Here is a 15,384-nt window from a genome sequence, read left to right as displayed (position 1 = left end):
GCCGGCCGGGGGCGGCTCCCCCCGGCCCCCTTCCTGAACTCTCCGGGCGGCCGCTTAGGGCAGGGACGGGGAGGAGCCCAACCGCGGCCGCTGCGGCCCACACGGACCCGCTCGGGTTCCCTCAGCCTCCGACGCCCGCTCGCCCGCCCGCCCGCCGCGTACCGCACCGCGACACGGCTCCGCCCACCCCGTGCCCAGCCGCTCTTGGCCGGACGCGCGCGCAGCGCCGACTTTTTATAAACACCTCAAGCCCCGCCCCCACCTCCCTCGGGGCGCCCAGTTCCGCGAGACGTCAGCGCGCCTGCGCCTTGGCGTTTCAGCGTTGTAACCCCTGCGCCTGGGGTGCGGGTGGGAGCGAGAGGCCCAGGTGGGGGCTGCGGGGCGGGCTGGCCAGGGAGGGCGCGCGACGTACGGAGAGGGGGCCGGACGGGGGCCTGGGGAGCGTGGGAGCAGAAGGCCAGGGATGGGGACGGAGGGAACCGGCTGGGGACGCCGCTGATTGGGCCGTTTGAATGAAACGCCGCCACGGCCCGGCCCGCGCGCTCCCTGACGCCGAGGCAGCGCACTCGACTAACGGTCGCCGGGGACCGGATGGGGCGGGGTGGGGTAGGCGGGGCCGGGGGGGTTTATACACCTGATGGAAGGGTCGTGGCCCAATAGGGACAGAGCCCCGCCGTTTCGCATAGACCAGTCTTTGCCGGGGAAAGCGACTCGAGAGGCGGGCAGGGATGCAGGCTGGCCAATGGGGACCTCGCTCGGCGCGGCTGCCGTTAACCTGCGGGTGTGCGTGTCGGTGGCGTGAACTGTCGCTCTCGGAGCCCCGCCCCGAGGCGCGGGTGGCTTCCGGAGATCCGTCTGTGTTTTTCTGGGAGGCGCCATTTTGTGCTGTGACCTCGGTCCTTGAGAAGGGCCTGGGCCACCCGGCCCTCCTGCGGTGTGTCACCTCGGACCTCGGCCAGGCCTGGGGTCCCCTCGGGGGTAGACGGGCCCCGGGGTCCCCGGGACCCCCGGGATGGATGACGAGGGAAGGTCGCCGAGGCCCGAGGCTTGGGAGGGCGTGTGCTCATCTCCTCTGACCAGCTGCGTCCTTCCTCTGTGGAGAAGGACGCGGTGGCCCGGAAAGAGGGCCCATCTTTAGTTAACAAACAACAAGGGCTGGGAAGGTGGCTCAGTGGTAGAGCGCTTGCCTTGCATGTGTGAGGCCCTGGGTTCGATTCCTCAGCACCACATCAGCAGAAAAGGCCGGAAGTGGCGCTGTGGCTCAAGTGGTGGAGTGCTTGCCTTGAGCTGAAGAGCTGAGGGACAGCGCCCAGGCCCAGAGTTCAGGCCCCACGACCAACAAAAAACAAAAAACCTGCAGTAAGAACTGAAATCGGAATCAGATGGTAGGCAGTTGACTGCATGTGAGTTTTGTAGGTGTTATCCTAGGGTGAGTCTGTCCTGTTTAACTGGCAAGGAAAATAAGGGGGGGTACAGATGAAGTGACTCCCTGGGGGCCCCAGCCTTGACAAGGCAGAGCTGGTGATAGGACAGAGCTCTAGTTCAGAAATCCATCTAAATATTGGGCAAGGTGACACACACCTGCACTCCTAGCTCTCTTGAGACTGGGGCAAAGGGGTCATGAGTTTGATACTGGCCTGGCCTACATAGTCAAACTTCATCTCATAAAACAAAAACAAGCCAGGTACTGGTGGCTCACACCTGTAATCCCACTGGCTGAGATCTGAGGATCATGGTTAAAGCCAGCAGGAAAGTCCATGAGACTTTTCTCTCCAATGAACCACCAGAAAACTGGAAGTGGTGCTGTGGCTCAAGTGGTAGAGCACTCGCCTTGAACTGAAGAGCTGAGGGACAGGGCCTAGGCCCAGAGTTCAAGCCCCATGGCTGACAAGAGAAAAGAATGAAGTCATCATCTAAAGAAACAGACTGGTGCCCCAACTTGTGTGTCATATTATGTGTGTACTGTGGTACACCAGGGGCCTTTCTAATTTATGTACATGTTTGATCTTCCATAGTCCTTGCAGGTAGACCCTGAATTCATTCACCTACCAGGTGGCCACAAGATGTTTTTGTATCCTGCTTTCACAGAACTTCCGTTCTTGTGGGGAGCCAGGCAGCAAGCAATCAAGTCTCTACTTTCACGTCAGAGGGTTGAGAATGAAGAGTATTGTCAACTCCCTGGGCTGCTGTCTGTCCTTGACTATTCAGGGAAGGCCTTTTGGTGGAAGCATCATTTGGACCATGGAAGGTCTAGGAGAAAAGCATCAAGCAAAGGAAACAGCAGGTGTAAAGGCCTGGGGAAGGGATTGTGCTTAGTGGATTTAGGGAAGCAAGCAGAAGCAGCCAGGCTAGGTTGGCCTGAGCCTAGGATAGTGGAGGACTTGAGCAGTCAGAGGTAAGGTGAACATAGTAGTTATTTATATATGGTGATGCTTCCTCAGCTGTGGTATGGGCCTTGGTTGTTCTTTTGTTTGTTTTGGTTTTTTTCCCTTGGTCAGTTGTGGGGCTTGGACTCTTAGCCTGGGCACTGTCCCTGAGCTCTTCAGCTCAAGTCTAGAGCTCTACCACTTTGATCCATAATACCACTTCCGGTTTTCTGGTGGCTTATTGGCGATAAGAGTCTGAAGGACTTTCCTGCCTGGGCTGGCTTTGAATTGCGACCCTCAGATCTCAGTCTCCCGAGTAGCTAGGATTGATTACAGGTGTGAGCCACCAGCTTCTATCTGGGGCCTTGGTTTTGTATTTTGTTCTTGGTATGCCTGGGAAGGGCCCTGCTCATTTATGGGTGCCTTTAAATAGATCTGGGGCTCCCTCTATTGGCAGATGCGAATGCTAGACCCCTGGACACAGAGACCTGGCATTGGGTTAAAGCTACATGGCTGTGCCCCAGCAGCCTTCCTTGCCCCCCTCCTACACAAGTCCAGGCAGAACAGGTCATGCTTTGGGATAGATGGTGTGAGCGGGGCGTTCAGACATCCCATACAGGATGACAGGTGACATCGTCTTAACAAGTCTTCAAAATGCCCTAGCCCCTTGTCTTAGCCCTGCACACCCTGAGAGGTCATAGTAAAGAATTGATTGAATGGCTGACATGGTGGCACACAGTTGTAATTCCAGCTCAGGCTGAAGCAGGCTGTTCACTCTGGCCAATCTGGGTTGCATAATGAGACCCTGTCTCTCCTGCCCCCCCCACCCAATCCCCCAAAAGAGAACGCATCAAGTGCCTTTTTTTATGTTTATTCAGAAATTGAAGAAGTTCAAGTCTTGGATGATACTGAAAGGGGTTCAGGAGGTTTTGGTTCTACTGGAAAGAATTAAAATTTGGGCCAAAAATAGAAAATGAAAAGGCATACTTTTTATTAAAAATAATAGGTTTTGGGGCTGGGAAGGTGGCTCAGTGGTAGACCACTTGCATTGCATGCCTAAGGCCCTGGGTTCGATTCCTCAGCACCACATAAGCAAAAAGAAAAAAGCCGGAAGTGGCACTGTGGCTCAAGTGATAGAGCGCTAGCCCTGAGCTGAAGAGCTGAGGGACAGCACCCAGGCCCAGAGTTCAGGCCCCACGACCGGACCCCAAAAAAAAAAAAAGGTTTTGTGTCAAGTGTTTTTAGTGTTTTGCATCATAGTAAACTTAATAGTTTTAACTTGTGAAACATAGTTTATTTTCTTGATGATAGAAGGAAAGGTTACTTTTGTCGGGATTGTATGTTTCTGCAATTGGTAGTTGAATGAAAGTCTATCTGCTTTGTGAATACTTGAGACAAGTTTTAAAAAAATCAGATGTACAACTCAATGAAGAGTATCTCTTTAGTTCTGCTTTAAAAAAGATATTCCTGGGGCTGGGAAGGTGGCTCAGTGGTAGAGCACTTGCCTTGCATGCATGAGGCCCTGGGTTCGATTCCTCAGCACCACATAAGCAAAAAGAAAAAAAAGCCGGAAGTGGGGCTGCAGCTCAAGTGGTAGAGCGCTAGTCTACAGCTGAAGAGCTGAGGGACAGCACCCAGGCCCAGAGTTCAGGTTCCACGACCGACACAAAATAAATAAAAAATAAAAATAAAAAATGGTGGATGTTCCTTTTTTCTTTCTTTCCTTTCTCTTTTTTCTTTTTTTTTGGGGGTCCGGTTATGGGGCCTGAACTATGGGCCTGGGCGCTATCCCTCAGCTCTGAAGCTCAAGGCTAGCGCTCTACCACTTGAGCCACAACGCCACTTCTGGCTTTTTCTTTTTGCTTATGTGGTGCTGAGGAATCGAACCCAGGGCCTCATGCATGCAATGCAAGTGCTCTACCACTGAGCCACCTTCCCAGCTCTCTTTCTTTTTTTTTTTTTTTTTGGGGGGGGTTCTTGGAGCTTGAACTTTGGGCCTGGGCACTGTACCTGAGCTCTTCAGTTCAAGGCTAGCACCCTACCACTTGAACCACAGCGCCACTTCCAGCTTTTTCTGCTTATGCGGTGCTGAGGAATCAAACCCAGGGCCTCATGCATACAAGGCAATCACTCTACCACTGAGCTACCTTCCCAGCCTTTCCAATTATTTGAATCATTAGGGTCACAGAGAATCTGACAAAAGTACTAGATTCTCTCTCCTGGGGTTGGTTGTGTGCAAATATTAACTAATAATGTCAAAGGAATAATGAAGTTAGGAAAGTATCACTTGGGTCTGGGGACATGGCTCAGTGGTAGAGTGCCTGCCTAGCAAGTGTGAAGCCCCAAGTTCAAACCCGAGTACCAGCAAAAGTCAAAAAAGTATCATCTGGCTGGTTGGTGTGTGCATGTGTGTGCACGCCTGTAACTCAACACTGGGAGGTTGATGCAGGAGGATCTCAAGTGTGAGGCCAGCCTGGGCTACACAACCCACACAGGCTACATAGTCTAAAAAAGGATGCATAGGTATTGAACTCAGAGCCCCACCTAAGTCATGCCTGCCCCCACCCCAAGTCCTTTTGCTTTCTGGTTGGTTTCTCAGATAGGGCCTTTTGTATTTACCTGGGCCAGCCTTGGAGGTGATTCTCCTACCTCTGCCTCCTGAGTAGCTGGGATTACAGGCATGTACCACTGTATTTAGCTGTAATCTGTCATTTCTTCCTCCTCCTCCTCTCTTTCTCCTTCTCCTTCTTGAAAATCACTTTATTCTAATTTATTCAAAGTAACACGTGAGCAGCTGCTTTCAGGAGCCCACACACTTGCCAGTCCTTGCCATATGGCTCTTCGTCAGTCACACCACCTCTTCCAGAGCCAAAGTAGTTAATAATGAGGGGTTCAACAGATAGTTCTATCCCCTTTTCTTCCACCATCAGGTACATGTTTATCTTCACCTAACCTGATCCTCAGAGGCGATGTTCAATTTCTTGAATTTGAACTTCTTGGTTGATGAATCCATGTATGATTCTGATTGTTCCGGCCCTCACTGAAACCCTTTGTGGAGCTGAGCTGAGCTGCATCCTGTTCTATCTCCAGCAAGGGCCACAGAGCTGCTGCCGCTGTGCTGGCTGGGTTCCCAGGGCTCCTTGGACAGATGTGAGCCTTGGAGGCCTGAGCAAAGCCCCAGCGATGGCACAACACCGTGTGGGCCTGATGGCCAAGACCCTGGCCAGCCAGCCACCTTGGCACAGCTCTCCTCTGAAGGACCCTGCTTTGCCTTCTCAGTCAGCTGGGGTGATAGGCATGAGCTACTTGGACCTGACTAGAAGCATGGATATTTGGGGGGAAGGGGTGTGGTGGACGGCAGATGTTGTACCGCTCTGTAAGCCTGCAGAGCCTTCAGAACACAGGCTCAGCAGAGGTGAACCTAAAAGCAAGTGCGCACATCTGGCCTAGAAATTAGGAGTTGACAGCCCCCCTCCCTGCCCCAAGTCAGGCACAGGTTAAGAATAGCTGTGCAGAGGCTGTGTTTACTGACACTGCCATGCTGGAAACGGAGCAAGTGTTAAGTTACAGAGATGGAAAGGCACTGCGCATCCTGGCCGTGCCCTGGCCCAGTACAGCCCATGCGGGGGTGTGGTGGGGGAGGGGTAGCTCTCTCCTTGCTAACCATAAATGGAGTCCCCAGCTGCTGGGTAAAGTCCCTGGGCAGTGAAGATAGAGGCCGCTGAGCTGGGGTATCACATGCGGGTCCTGCCCCATGAGAGAAGTAAGACTCCCTCATCCCCTCTCTCCTGGGCACAAGCTCTGTGAGGGGGGCAGGCCAATCAGGGGGGGTCTGGTCATGGGGCCTGAACTATGGGCCTGGGTGCTGTCCCTCAGCTCTTCAGCTTAAGGCTAGCACTCTACCACTTGAGCCACAGCGTCACTTCTGTCTTTTTTTTTCTTTTTGCTTATGTGGTGCTGAGGAATCGAACCCAGGGCCTCATGCATGCAAGGCAAATGCTCTACCACTGAGCCACCTTCCCAGCACCAGCACCATCTACTTTTAAATCTAAACTTTAGTTCTTATTTTGTTTTGTCAATCATGGGGCTTGAACTCTGGGCCTGAGCACTGTCCCTCAGCTCTCCAGCTCAAGGTGAGCACTCTACCACTTGAGCCACAGTGCCACTTCCGGTTTTCTGGTGGTTTATTGGAGATGAGTCTGATGGATTTTCCTGCCCAGGCTGGCTCTGAACTGAGATTGTCAGATCTTAGCCTCCTGAGTAGCTGGGATTCCAGGCGTAAGCCACTGGTGCCAGCCTTCCCTCTAGTTTTCTTTGCAGAATGATGAATAAACAAAAACATTTGGTTTCCTCTGTGGAAGCTTCCCTAATGGGCATAAACCCAGCCCTTTAGGGAAGACACCTCCTCTCCCTGCTATGGTCTGCAGCTGAGCTCTCAGACAGGTCACTGTATTTGGGAGGCAGACAAAGGAGGGCTGAGAATTAGAGGCCAGCCTGCGATCCAGAGCCAGCCCCTCTCACAGAACCCAAGCTCATTCTATGCCCTCCCCTCAGTCTGGCCATTGCTGAGGATAGTGGGAAGCCAGTGGCGCCCCAGCGAGCATGCTTGGGGGTAAGGGAGGGGCTCGCTATTCCTTACTATACACAGGTGGGGAGCACACCTCCTTTCCCCACAGGAAACGTTGGACCACGAGTCAGGAAAATGTTTATTTAAAAAAAAATTAGCAATTTGAAGCTCCTCTGGCTGTCTCCCAGGAAGATCAGGGTTAGAGACCTGTGTTAGAGAGGACTGTCAGGAGAGGGGTGCAGAGTTGTGGAGTGCCCCCTGGCCTGTCCCTGTCACTGGCATGCCAGGGTACATGTGCACATGTGAATATTCGCGGGGCGCTTCAGGGGTGGAGGGGACTCGGAGGCCAGCCCCCAGCTCTGGGCATGTGGAGGGAGACAGAGAGCAGAGTGGCTTGCCGACTGCCTGGAGCCTCTCCACACTATGGCTTATTCAAAGTAAAGAGGCCGAGGCCGGAGCAGGAGCAGAGGGCAGGGCTGGAGGCCAGACCCCCAAACCCAACCTTGGAGCGGTCATGGGGGAGGGGGTTGTACAAAAGCTTTGGCCAGGAACACCCCAGATTCCAGGGACTGGAGAAAGCTGAGTGTCCTGTGGGGGTGGGAAGTGGAAGAGTTCGTCCAGGCATAGATGGCCTCTCCAGCTGGCTCCTCTGGGCTGGCCTGTAGAAGGGTGGAGGAACTCCCTCCTCCCATCAGCCATCAACAAGGAGACCAAAAGCCAAGCTGGGGCTTGGGTGGATGGAGCTGCAGGGTATGTGAAGAGCCTCTGGCTAGGCTCTGCCCCAGGCTTCTGTCAGGAAAGGATGAGCTGGGGGTGAGGGTGGGGGCGGCAGCATTTTCGGAGAGACATTAAGAGGAAGGGGCGGCCCAGGGGAGGGAGAAGAGGCCCCCCCACACCTCGCCCTGGGGCTGGGGGAGCATGTAGCCCTTTAAGAGTGGGGAATGGCCGCCCCTGCAACATGGCTATATACAAAGATCTGGGGACAGATTGTGTGCTGGGCTTTGGGGACTCCCTGAACACCCCTCTGGCCCTGGCACTCCCTGGTATGCTGGGGGGAGGGGGAGGAGGACCCTCCACCCCTGCAGAAACCATGGCTCTCAAGCAGAGCTGCCCAGGCCAGGCCAGCCCAGAGCAGTGCTAACAGTGCCAGGTGAGTTGGGTTGTTGGCTGCTGGCCCTTCCCAGGGGTGTCCCTGGGGAGAGGATGGCCCAGGCCGGCGAGCTCTGATCCAGGGGGTGGGGGAGTGGGTGGGAGAGTGGGTGAGTCAGAGGACAGTGATGCCCTCCAAGGATGGCCAGCCCCACCTCTGATGACCGGGAGAGGTCGCAGGATGGGCCCCATCATGGACGGGACAGCTGTGGAGGGCAGCAGGCTTCTTAGGAGGAGCCTGTATGTCCTCACCAGTGGGGGAGACCTGGCAGAAGCCATATCTGCACAGAGCTGACCCCAGCTTTCACCCAGCTCAGGAGGGAGGCAGCGACCTTATGGAGTAGGGCGGGGGGTCTCAGGGGGGACAGCTGACCCCAGCCTGGTTCATGGGAGTGTGGTGCTAGTCCACCCCCCTCCCTCTCCTGGGGACAACTGCAAGTGCCACACATCCCCTGGGAACAGCCAAGATCTGGCCTGTCCCAGCCTTTGGTCCCTCAGATGGACATTTCTGGTGGGTGATGGCATACAGACGCAGTGGAGCCTGGACAGCAGGAACCCTGCGGCTGAAACACACACTGGAAAATGATGCTTCCCACTGCCCCAGGTCCTGGCGTGGTGGTAGCAGGTCTCGTGGATGGCGACAGTCTTGGCTCTCATGGTTCCTAGGGGGGAGGGGACGACGCCACGGTGGTGACATCACTGGCTCCCAGAGGCATGGGATGTGGAGACACTGCAATTGAAGCTGACCCGAGGAGATGATGACACCGTTGGCTCTTGGGGTGCTAGGGGAGGAGGAGAGGGAGGACGCCGCAATTGCAATGCATCGTGGGAAGCGATGACATCACAGCTGTGGGGGACCTGGGCCTGAAGGTGTATGTCATTTCCCCTGGGAAGTGATGGTGCCCTAGCTGTAGTGACTCTGGGAAGCATACATCCTTGGTTTTAGCCAGTCCCGACAGAATAAGCTGAGGACATCGCTGTCTGCACTGACCCCTAGGAGATGACAACATCACCACCGTCATGGAATTTGGGGAGATGACAGAGTCATGGATGAAGGAGTCACCATGAGTCCTGGTAAATCCTGGAAAAGAGTGGCACACTAGGTGATCCCAGGCAGTGACACAGTTAACATTCGTGTGTGGTGACACTGGTACTGACGATGATGGGAGGTCAGTGGCACCCACACACTGACCCTTCCCCTCTAGGAGGCTAGGCCTCTGTCCACAGAGCCAATGATGTCTCTAGATTTGGCAGGAAAAGGTGATGCCAGCCTTTGGTGGGCAGAGCAAACTTGGAGCGGAAGTCCTTCCCCTGGAACTGTCCCAGGAGCCGCTGCACAGCACAGGACCCTGAGGCCGGCCTCCCTTCATATGTCTGTAGGGTCAGGAACATCAGCCCCAGCCCGAATCACAATGGGACAAGTCAGGGGGCATGGGGACTCCGTGGGAGCTCTTGGGACGACCCTGCAGACAGAGTGCTGGCCCAGCCGATGCGCCTCAGAGGCACCTGACACCTTCCCAGGGCCGCTGGGGGTCTGCCAGGCCCAGCTCACACATCACACTGCCGGAAAGAGGCAATGGCCATGTCCCTGGGGGTGTACCGTGTCTGCCGATGACATCACAGGAAGAGGCATAGTCTCTCCAATGGTGTCATAGGGCAAAACACCTGCTCTGGTGCTGTCATCACGGGGAGGGCGGAGAGGAGATGGATCTGCAGGGGGACCCAGTGGGCAGAATGATTTCCCCCAGGGGCAGGGGTGGGGGAGATGGCTTTGTCTGAAGGGATGGCATCAGGCGATGTCTCAGGGCGAGGGAGGTCTCTGCAGCTGCATCATAGGATGGACTCAGTCTGGGAAGAAGGTGGCTCGGGCAAGGCCTTGTCTGCCCTGCATCACCTGGAGGTGACACCGCAACCCCCAGGGCCAGCCTCATGGGCGGGCCCCTTCCTCGAGGGAGGGAGGCATGGCACAAACAGTTCTAGGAGGAGGATCTGGTCTGCAGAGTTCGAGAGACAGGCTTTGGCTCCGGCCCCAGGGCCCTTGTGGGTGCCAGGCACCTGGAGGGTGGCCTGCGGGAAGGATCCTGGCCTGGGGCCCGGGACCGCCCGGCCTGCCTCAGACAGTCACTTCATTCTTGCTGGCCGTGCGCAGGTGCTGGGGCAGATGGTGGCCAGGGATGAACTGCAGCTGCTCCAGGGTGCCTTGGCGCTGGAAAGGTGGCCTGCGGGCCAGTGTGCCTGCGCCCCCTCCCGCATCTGCCATCCAGGCGGGCTGGGGCGAGCCGTGCAGGCCGTGGTGGTGGTGGTGGGCGAGCAGGCCTGAGGGTGGTGGCAGGCCGTGTAGCGGAGTGGGCGGCCCCCCAGGCCCCAGCAGCAGGTTGGAGTGTGAGGCAGCCAGGCTGGCCCGGGCCGGGGGCTCAGGGGGCAGCGCAGGGCTGCGCGGGGGGGATAGCAGGTGCTCGCGGCTCTGGCGCAGGGCCTCGGGGGAAGACAGCAGCAGGTGCTCCTGAGACACCAGGCGTGCGCGGGGCAGTGTGAACTCGCAGCGTGAGGCCCGTGCGTCACCCAGCAGGTGCTCTTGGGACATGACCCGTCGCGGGTGGGGCGCAGGTGCCATGCCCAGCTCCTCGGGGCTGCCCCAGCCATCCACGCGGTAGCCACCCCCCGTGCCCGGCCTCCGCAGTGCATGCAGGGGCAGGGTCCCGCGGGGCATCTCCAGGTGCCGCCGCTTCAGATAGGCATCATCCAGGTCCTTCTCGGCTGGGGGGAGGGGGGACGGGAAGGCCAGGTGTGGGGTGTGTGTGGGTCCTGTCCAGCCTCCCCAGGGCCCACCCGCCCTGGAGTCTGGTCTATCAGAACCGCTACAAGACCTGCCCTCACGGGGGAACATAAAGACTCTGCTCTGCCAGGAGACTAAGTTAGTAGAATGGTTAGCCTTAAAAAAGAAATCATTGAGGCAGCTGGGCTTGGTGACGCATGCCTACAATCCCAGCTGGCCTACATAGCCAGGTTAGGGCTCAAAAAAAAAAAATCTTAGGACAGTCTTTGCCATCAGGCGGGGGAATTTCTGAAGACGAGGCCAGCTGGTTGTGTAGGAATGCTAAGGTGAGTAGAGCCCCGCAGGTGCAGGCAGGCATATACCTGGGTTTAGCCAGCTCTGAATCTAGACACTTGGAGATGAATGCTTCTCCTTAAGTCGTAGCTATACAAGTTGAGCACAAGTCCCCCAAAGTACAATAGGCCTTGGCAGTAGAAATTATGTATATTTCTGCTTTTTTTTTTGTCAGTTGTGCAGCCTGAACTCGGGGCCTGGGCGCTGTCCCTCAGCTCTTCAGCTCAAGGTTACCACTTGAGCCACAGTACCACTTCTGCCTTTTTCTGCTTATGTTGTGCTGAGGAATCGAACCTAGATCCTCATGCATGCAAGGCAAACACTCTACCACTTAGCCACCTTTCCAGCCCCTATGCATGTTTCTGAAACCCACCCAGGTAGTCCTGATACAAAGTAAGTTCAAAGGATTCTGGTGCAAACCTGGAGAAAAGCCCAGGAGAGGAGCCAAACTTGAGGACTTGCAGGCTACTGTCCATGGTCCTGACCCCAGTCCCTGCCCCTCCCGCCCGAAGCCCGACCCCCAAGCTCCCCTTCACCTGCACTCACCCAACCTCTTGAGGGAGGAGTAGCGGTTGAGCTCCGATTTCATAGCAGCCTCGTAGGATGGGGGCAGATGGGAGAGGTTGTGGAAGGATCGAGAGCAGGACAGTGTGGAGTAGTGCAAGTTGGGGCTGGGCGGTGGCATGGCCCGCCAGTCTGCAGCGGAGGGGGCAGGCCAGGTCAGTGTGGCATCTCTGCCCTCCAAGAAGCGGTCCAACCCCATCTCCTCCCCTGCTCACCCCCAGGAGTAGACCCCAGTCCTCCCCACTCAAACCCCAGGAGACTGGGCCTCGGCTCTTCTCTTCCTTCAGACCCGGGGGTCCAGAACCCAGTCCTCTTCCTCAGACCTTCAATCCCAGGCCCCAGGCCTCTTCTCTCAGACTCAGGTGTGTAGCCCCAGCCCCTAGGTGGGGGAGTTAGAAACCTGGAAGTCCAGCCTATCAAGCTTCATCATTTCAGGGCCCCTCTACCTCTTCCATCCTAGACAGGTTTGTGGTACAGGAAGGAAAGCACTTTCCAACACAGGGACCCCAAGGCCTTGCCCCAGGCTGGGGCGACGTGTCCCACGTCTTCACCCAGCCAGGGTGAGGAGAGATGACTTCTGGTGTCCTTCAAGGACACTAGCCTGCCTCACTGGCTGGCCACACAGTCCCATGAGTGGGGCTCACGGGCTTTGCCACGGGCTCCACCCAGAACCTTCAGCAGGTTGGGGAGGCCCTGCTTCCCCAGCAGCAGCCGCTGCCACAGCCCCAGCTTCTGCATACCCAGAGTGGCGGCCTGGTGCTTGGGGCTGTTGACGTTGAGGTGCAGGTAGTTGTGGTGGAGGTTATCTGAGGGACCAAGAAGGGAGGCGATGTCACTGCCATCGCTGTACCCACTGGGACTGCCATCCTAGCTGCTAGGAAGACCCTGGTTTGGTGCTTAGCCTCCCCTCCCTTCCCCAGTATCTCCCACTTCAGCCTGAACCATCTGTAACACTCAGTAAATTGAGGCTGAGAATGTGCAGGGTGAGTGTGTGGGCAGAGACTCGTGGCTGGCTTATAGACTGGGCTGTCCCAATACCCACCAGGCAATGCCTAGACCAGAGGTTGGTGTCTCTTTGCCATCTCCTTCCCCTTCATCCCCACATCATTCCTAGAGACCCCCATCCTGCCAGCCTGTCACCAGGGTCAGACCCGACCACCGTCCCTGCCCCTACTGCTTGTCCCTTCCGGCAACTGGCCCTCACCCAGGACAGAGGAACCTGTGGCCTTGTAGCCTGGCCCCAAGCTGGCACCTGCAGCCTCAGCTCCCGGTCCCCCTATAGTCCCTTCTCTTGGAGGTCTGTGTGAGCCAGAAGAACCTTGGCATGTGCTGCTCAGGATCCCTTCCCTGCCCCCTTCACCTCCTTCTGCCCCTCTTCACCAGCTTCCACCCCTCTTTCTCACCAACCACTCTTCAAACTCAATGCCCCCTCCCCCCAGCCTGCTCCCAGGCCTCTTTCCCCTCATCCATCTCCTGACTGCACAGGTCTCCTACTCTAAGCACCTCCGTGCCTCCCCACTGCCCTCTGTATCAAGGCAGAGCCGGGCTCGGCCTGGCACCCAAGACCCCACAGTCCACCCTTTCTCCTGGGCCTCAGAGCTGGTGGCCTTGGAAGAACGCTGTGCCAACCACCTAGAGCTTCCAGTGCTCAGCAGCTCTGGTCATCCTCCCGCCCTAGGCTCAAACAAGCCACTAGGGGAAGCAGTCCTCCCCTTCAGACCACAGTACACCCTTTCCAGCCGCTGCTCGCCCCACTCAGCGGCCTGGCCCAGAAGGAAGAATGGGGAGTAGGGGAATGGAAGGGCGGGGCGGGGCTACACGCACAGGGCGGGACCTCGATAACAGAGGGCGGGGCCACCGGGAGGGCAGAGCCAAACGGAAGGGTGGGACTTGGGGAAGTGAGCCTGGCCAACTGGGGTGGGCACCGCCCCATGGGATGGGGGCAGGGACAAGGGGCATGGGGCAGGGCCCTGAGCTCGGCCCCAGCCACGCCTCATACTCACCGAGGTTGGAGGGCTTCACTGTGTTGTAAAGGTTCTTGGGCGTTCTGGGCATGCTGTCAGATCCCCCAAGGCCTGGGGTCAGAGAGCTGCTCCGGGCGCGGTCCGGGCGGGCCCCAGGCCCCGCCTGATGCCTCAGGATGTCCACCAGGGCCCTACAGATGGCAGTGGGGCGGTCAGTGTTGTGGACTGGGCGTGGGGAGAGGCTCTCTCCTTTGGGGGGGTCCACCATCCACTCGGCGGCCAGCCTGGCCCATGCACCTTCCGGCGCAGCCCTCTCCCAGCCCCTCCGCAGCCTCGGCTCTGGACCCCATTCAGGGTCCCTTTGACGCTTTCCTCATGGCGATAGGTTCCTATTCATCCTCTTACACGGACCTCACCTCTCTATGCAGGTGGTCATGTCCCGGTGGGAAGCCTCCTGGCAGGCGCCCAATCCCAGCTTGCTCCTTCTCACCCCTCCCCATCCCTCCCCACCCGCCCCTCCCCTCCCCACCACCCACCCCCGCCTGCTCCTCCCCACCGCCCCCTCCTCCTGGAAGGACCTCCCCAGATTCCTGCTTGGACATTTACCTGGTCCATTTAGTCTAAAGCGGCATTCCATCCCTGACATCCCCAAGCCTTTATGTTCTTCCTGAGACACCAGTATCCAGAATTATAATGCATACATATGTGTTGGGTGACGCTGCCTCGGATCGTTAATGAGCGCTTAACTCTGCGGATTATACGAATCAACTCAGCCTTCATTGCCATCCGAATGGCGGGAGGACGGTTCGAACCCTCCTCGTACAGGCAAGGACAGGGAGGCACAGAGAGATGAAGTAATGTCCCCAGCCTCACAGAGCTCGCAGGCCTGGGCTTGGGCCTGGCAAGAAGGGTTGGGAGGTTGTTTGGCTCAACCCTGTGTGTACTCCAGCTCCTGGCCCACGAAAAGTGCTTTTAAAAATATTTGTTGAAGCCGGGCTCAGGTGCCTCAATCCCATAACCCTAGCTACTTAGGAGGCTGAGATCTGAGGATAGCGGTTCGAAGCCAACTCGGGCAGAAAAGACGGTGAGACTCTGGTCTCCAATAAATCGCCAAAAATCCAGAAGTGGAGTACAAGCTCCACTTGTGGAAAAAGCCAAGTGAGAGTGGGAAGTCCTAAGTTCAAGCCAGAGTACCGGCAGAGCGAGAGTGAGAGCGACAGCGAGAGCAAGAGGGAGAAATATTTGTTGAATGAATGAGGGCCTGAGTTCCCTCAACCCATCCCTCAACTGTTAAGAGGCTCCGTGCCTCTCTTCTCTGAGGGAGCTGGCTGTTCACCTCCCTGGACGCTGGTCCCGACATCCTGTTCGGCGGCCCCGCCCACACAGACCCCGCCCACCACAGAGCCCGTCCATGTAGGCCCCGCCCACTACAAAGCCCACCTGGAGACCACGCCCGCTCAGACCACGCCCACCAGAGCCCCCACATGAAGACCACGCCCACCGCAAAAGCCCCGCCCACCGCACACGCACCTGGGCACGTTGATCTCCCGGTGCGCCCGGGGCCCACGCGACGCCTTGCTGAAGGCCACTTTGGCGCCAACACCCACGGCCAGGGCGAAGCTGATGACCCCGCACACCACGTAGGCCGTGCTGCCCCCAGGGCCC

The 15,384-nt window shown here is 57.2% G+C and overlaps 2 protein-coding genes across 2 annotated transcripts in view; both read right to left on the bottom strand.

Moving 5' to 3' along the window:
- The window catches only part of Ube2s (ubiquitin-conjugating enzyme E2S), a 12,640-nt gene extending 3,901 nt beyond the window's left edge, over nucleotides 1-8,739 (bottom strand). Inside the window, exons 1-5 of the mRNA XM_013034528.1 lie at nucleotides 8,679-8,739; nucleotides 8,238-8,288; nucleotides 944-1,093; nucleotides 263-337; nucleotides 1-120 (exon numbers count right to left, since the gene is read on the bottom strand). Of these exons, the coding sequence (XP_012889982.1) occupies nucleotides 1-120; nucleotides 263-337; nucleotides 944-1,093; nucleotides 8,238-8,288; nucleotides 8,679-8,739 (457 nt within the window). The remainder of the gene's footprint in view (nucleotides 121-262; nucleotides 338-943; nucleotides 1,094-8,237; nucleotides 8,289-8,678) is intronic.
- On the bottom strand, nucleotides 7,097-15,377 carry Shisa7 (shisa family member 7; the record flags this gene model as incomplete). Its single annotated transcript, XM_013034577.1, has 5 exons — nucleotides 7,097-10,839; nucleotides 11,738-11,887; nucleotides 12,496-12,561; nucleotides 13,759-13,910; nucleotides 15,250-15,377. Coding segments are annotated over 5 exons (1,140 nt in total), but the record flags the coding sequence as incomplete, so codon positions are not given.
- Nucleotides 15,378-15,384: the final 7 nt, after the last annotated feature.

This window comes from Dipodomys ordii, unplaced genomic scaffold (genome assembly GCF_000151885.1).
Source record: "Dipodomys ordii isolate 6190 unplaced genomic scaffold, Dord_2.0 Scaffold191, whole genome shotgun sequence".
Classification (NCBI taxonomy): domain Eukaryota; kingdom Metazoa; phylum Chordata; class Mammalia; order Rodentia; family Heteromyidae; genus Dipodomys; species Dipodomys ordii.
Note: the sequence above shows the minus strand (reverse complement) of the source record. Positions and strands in the feature narration are given on the sequence as shown.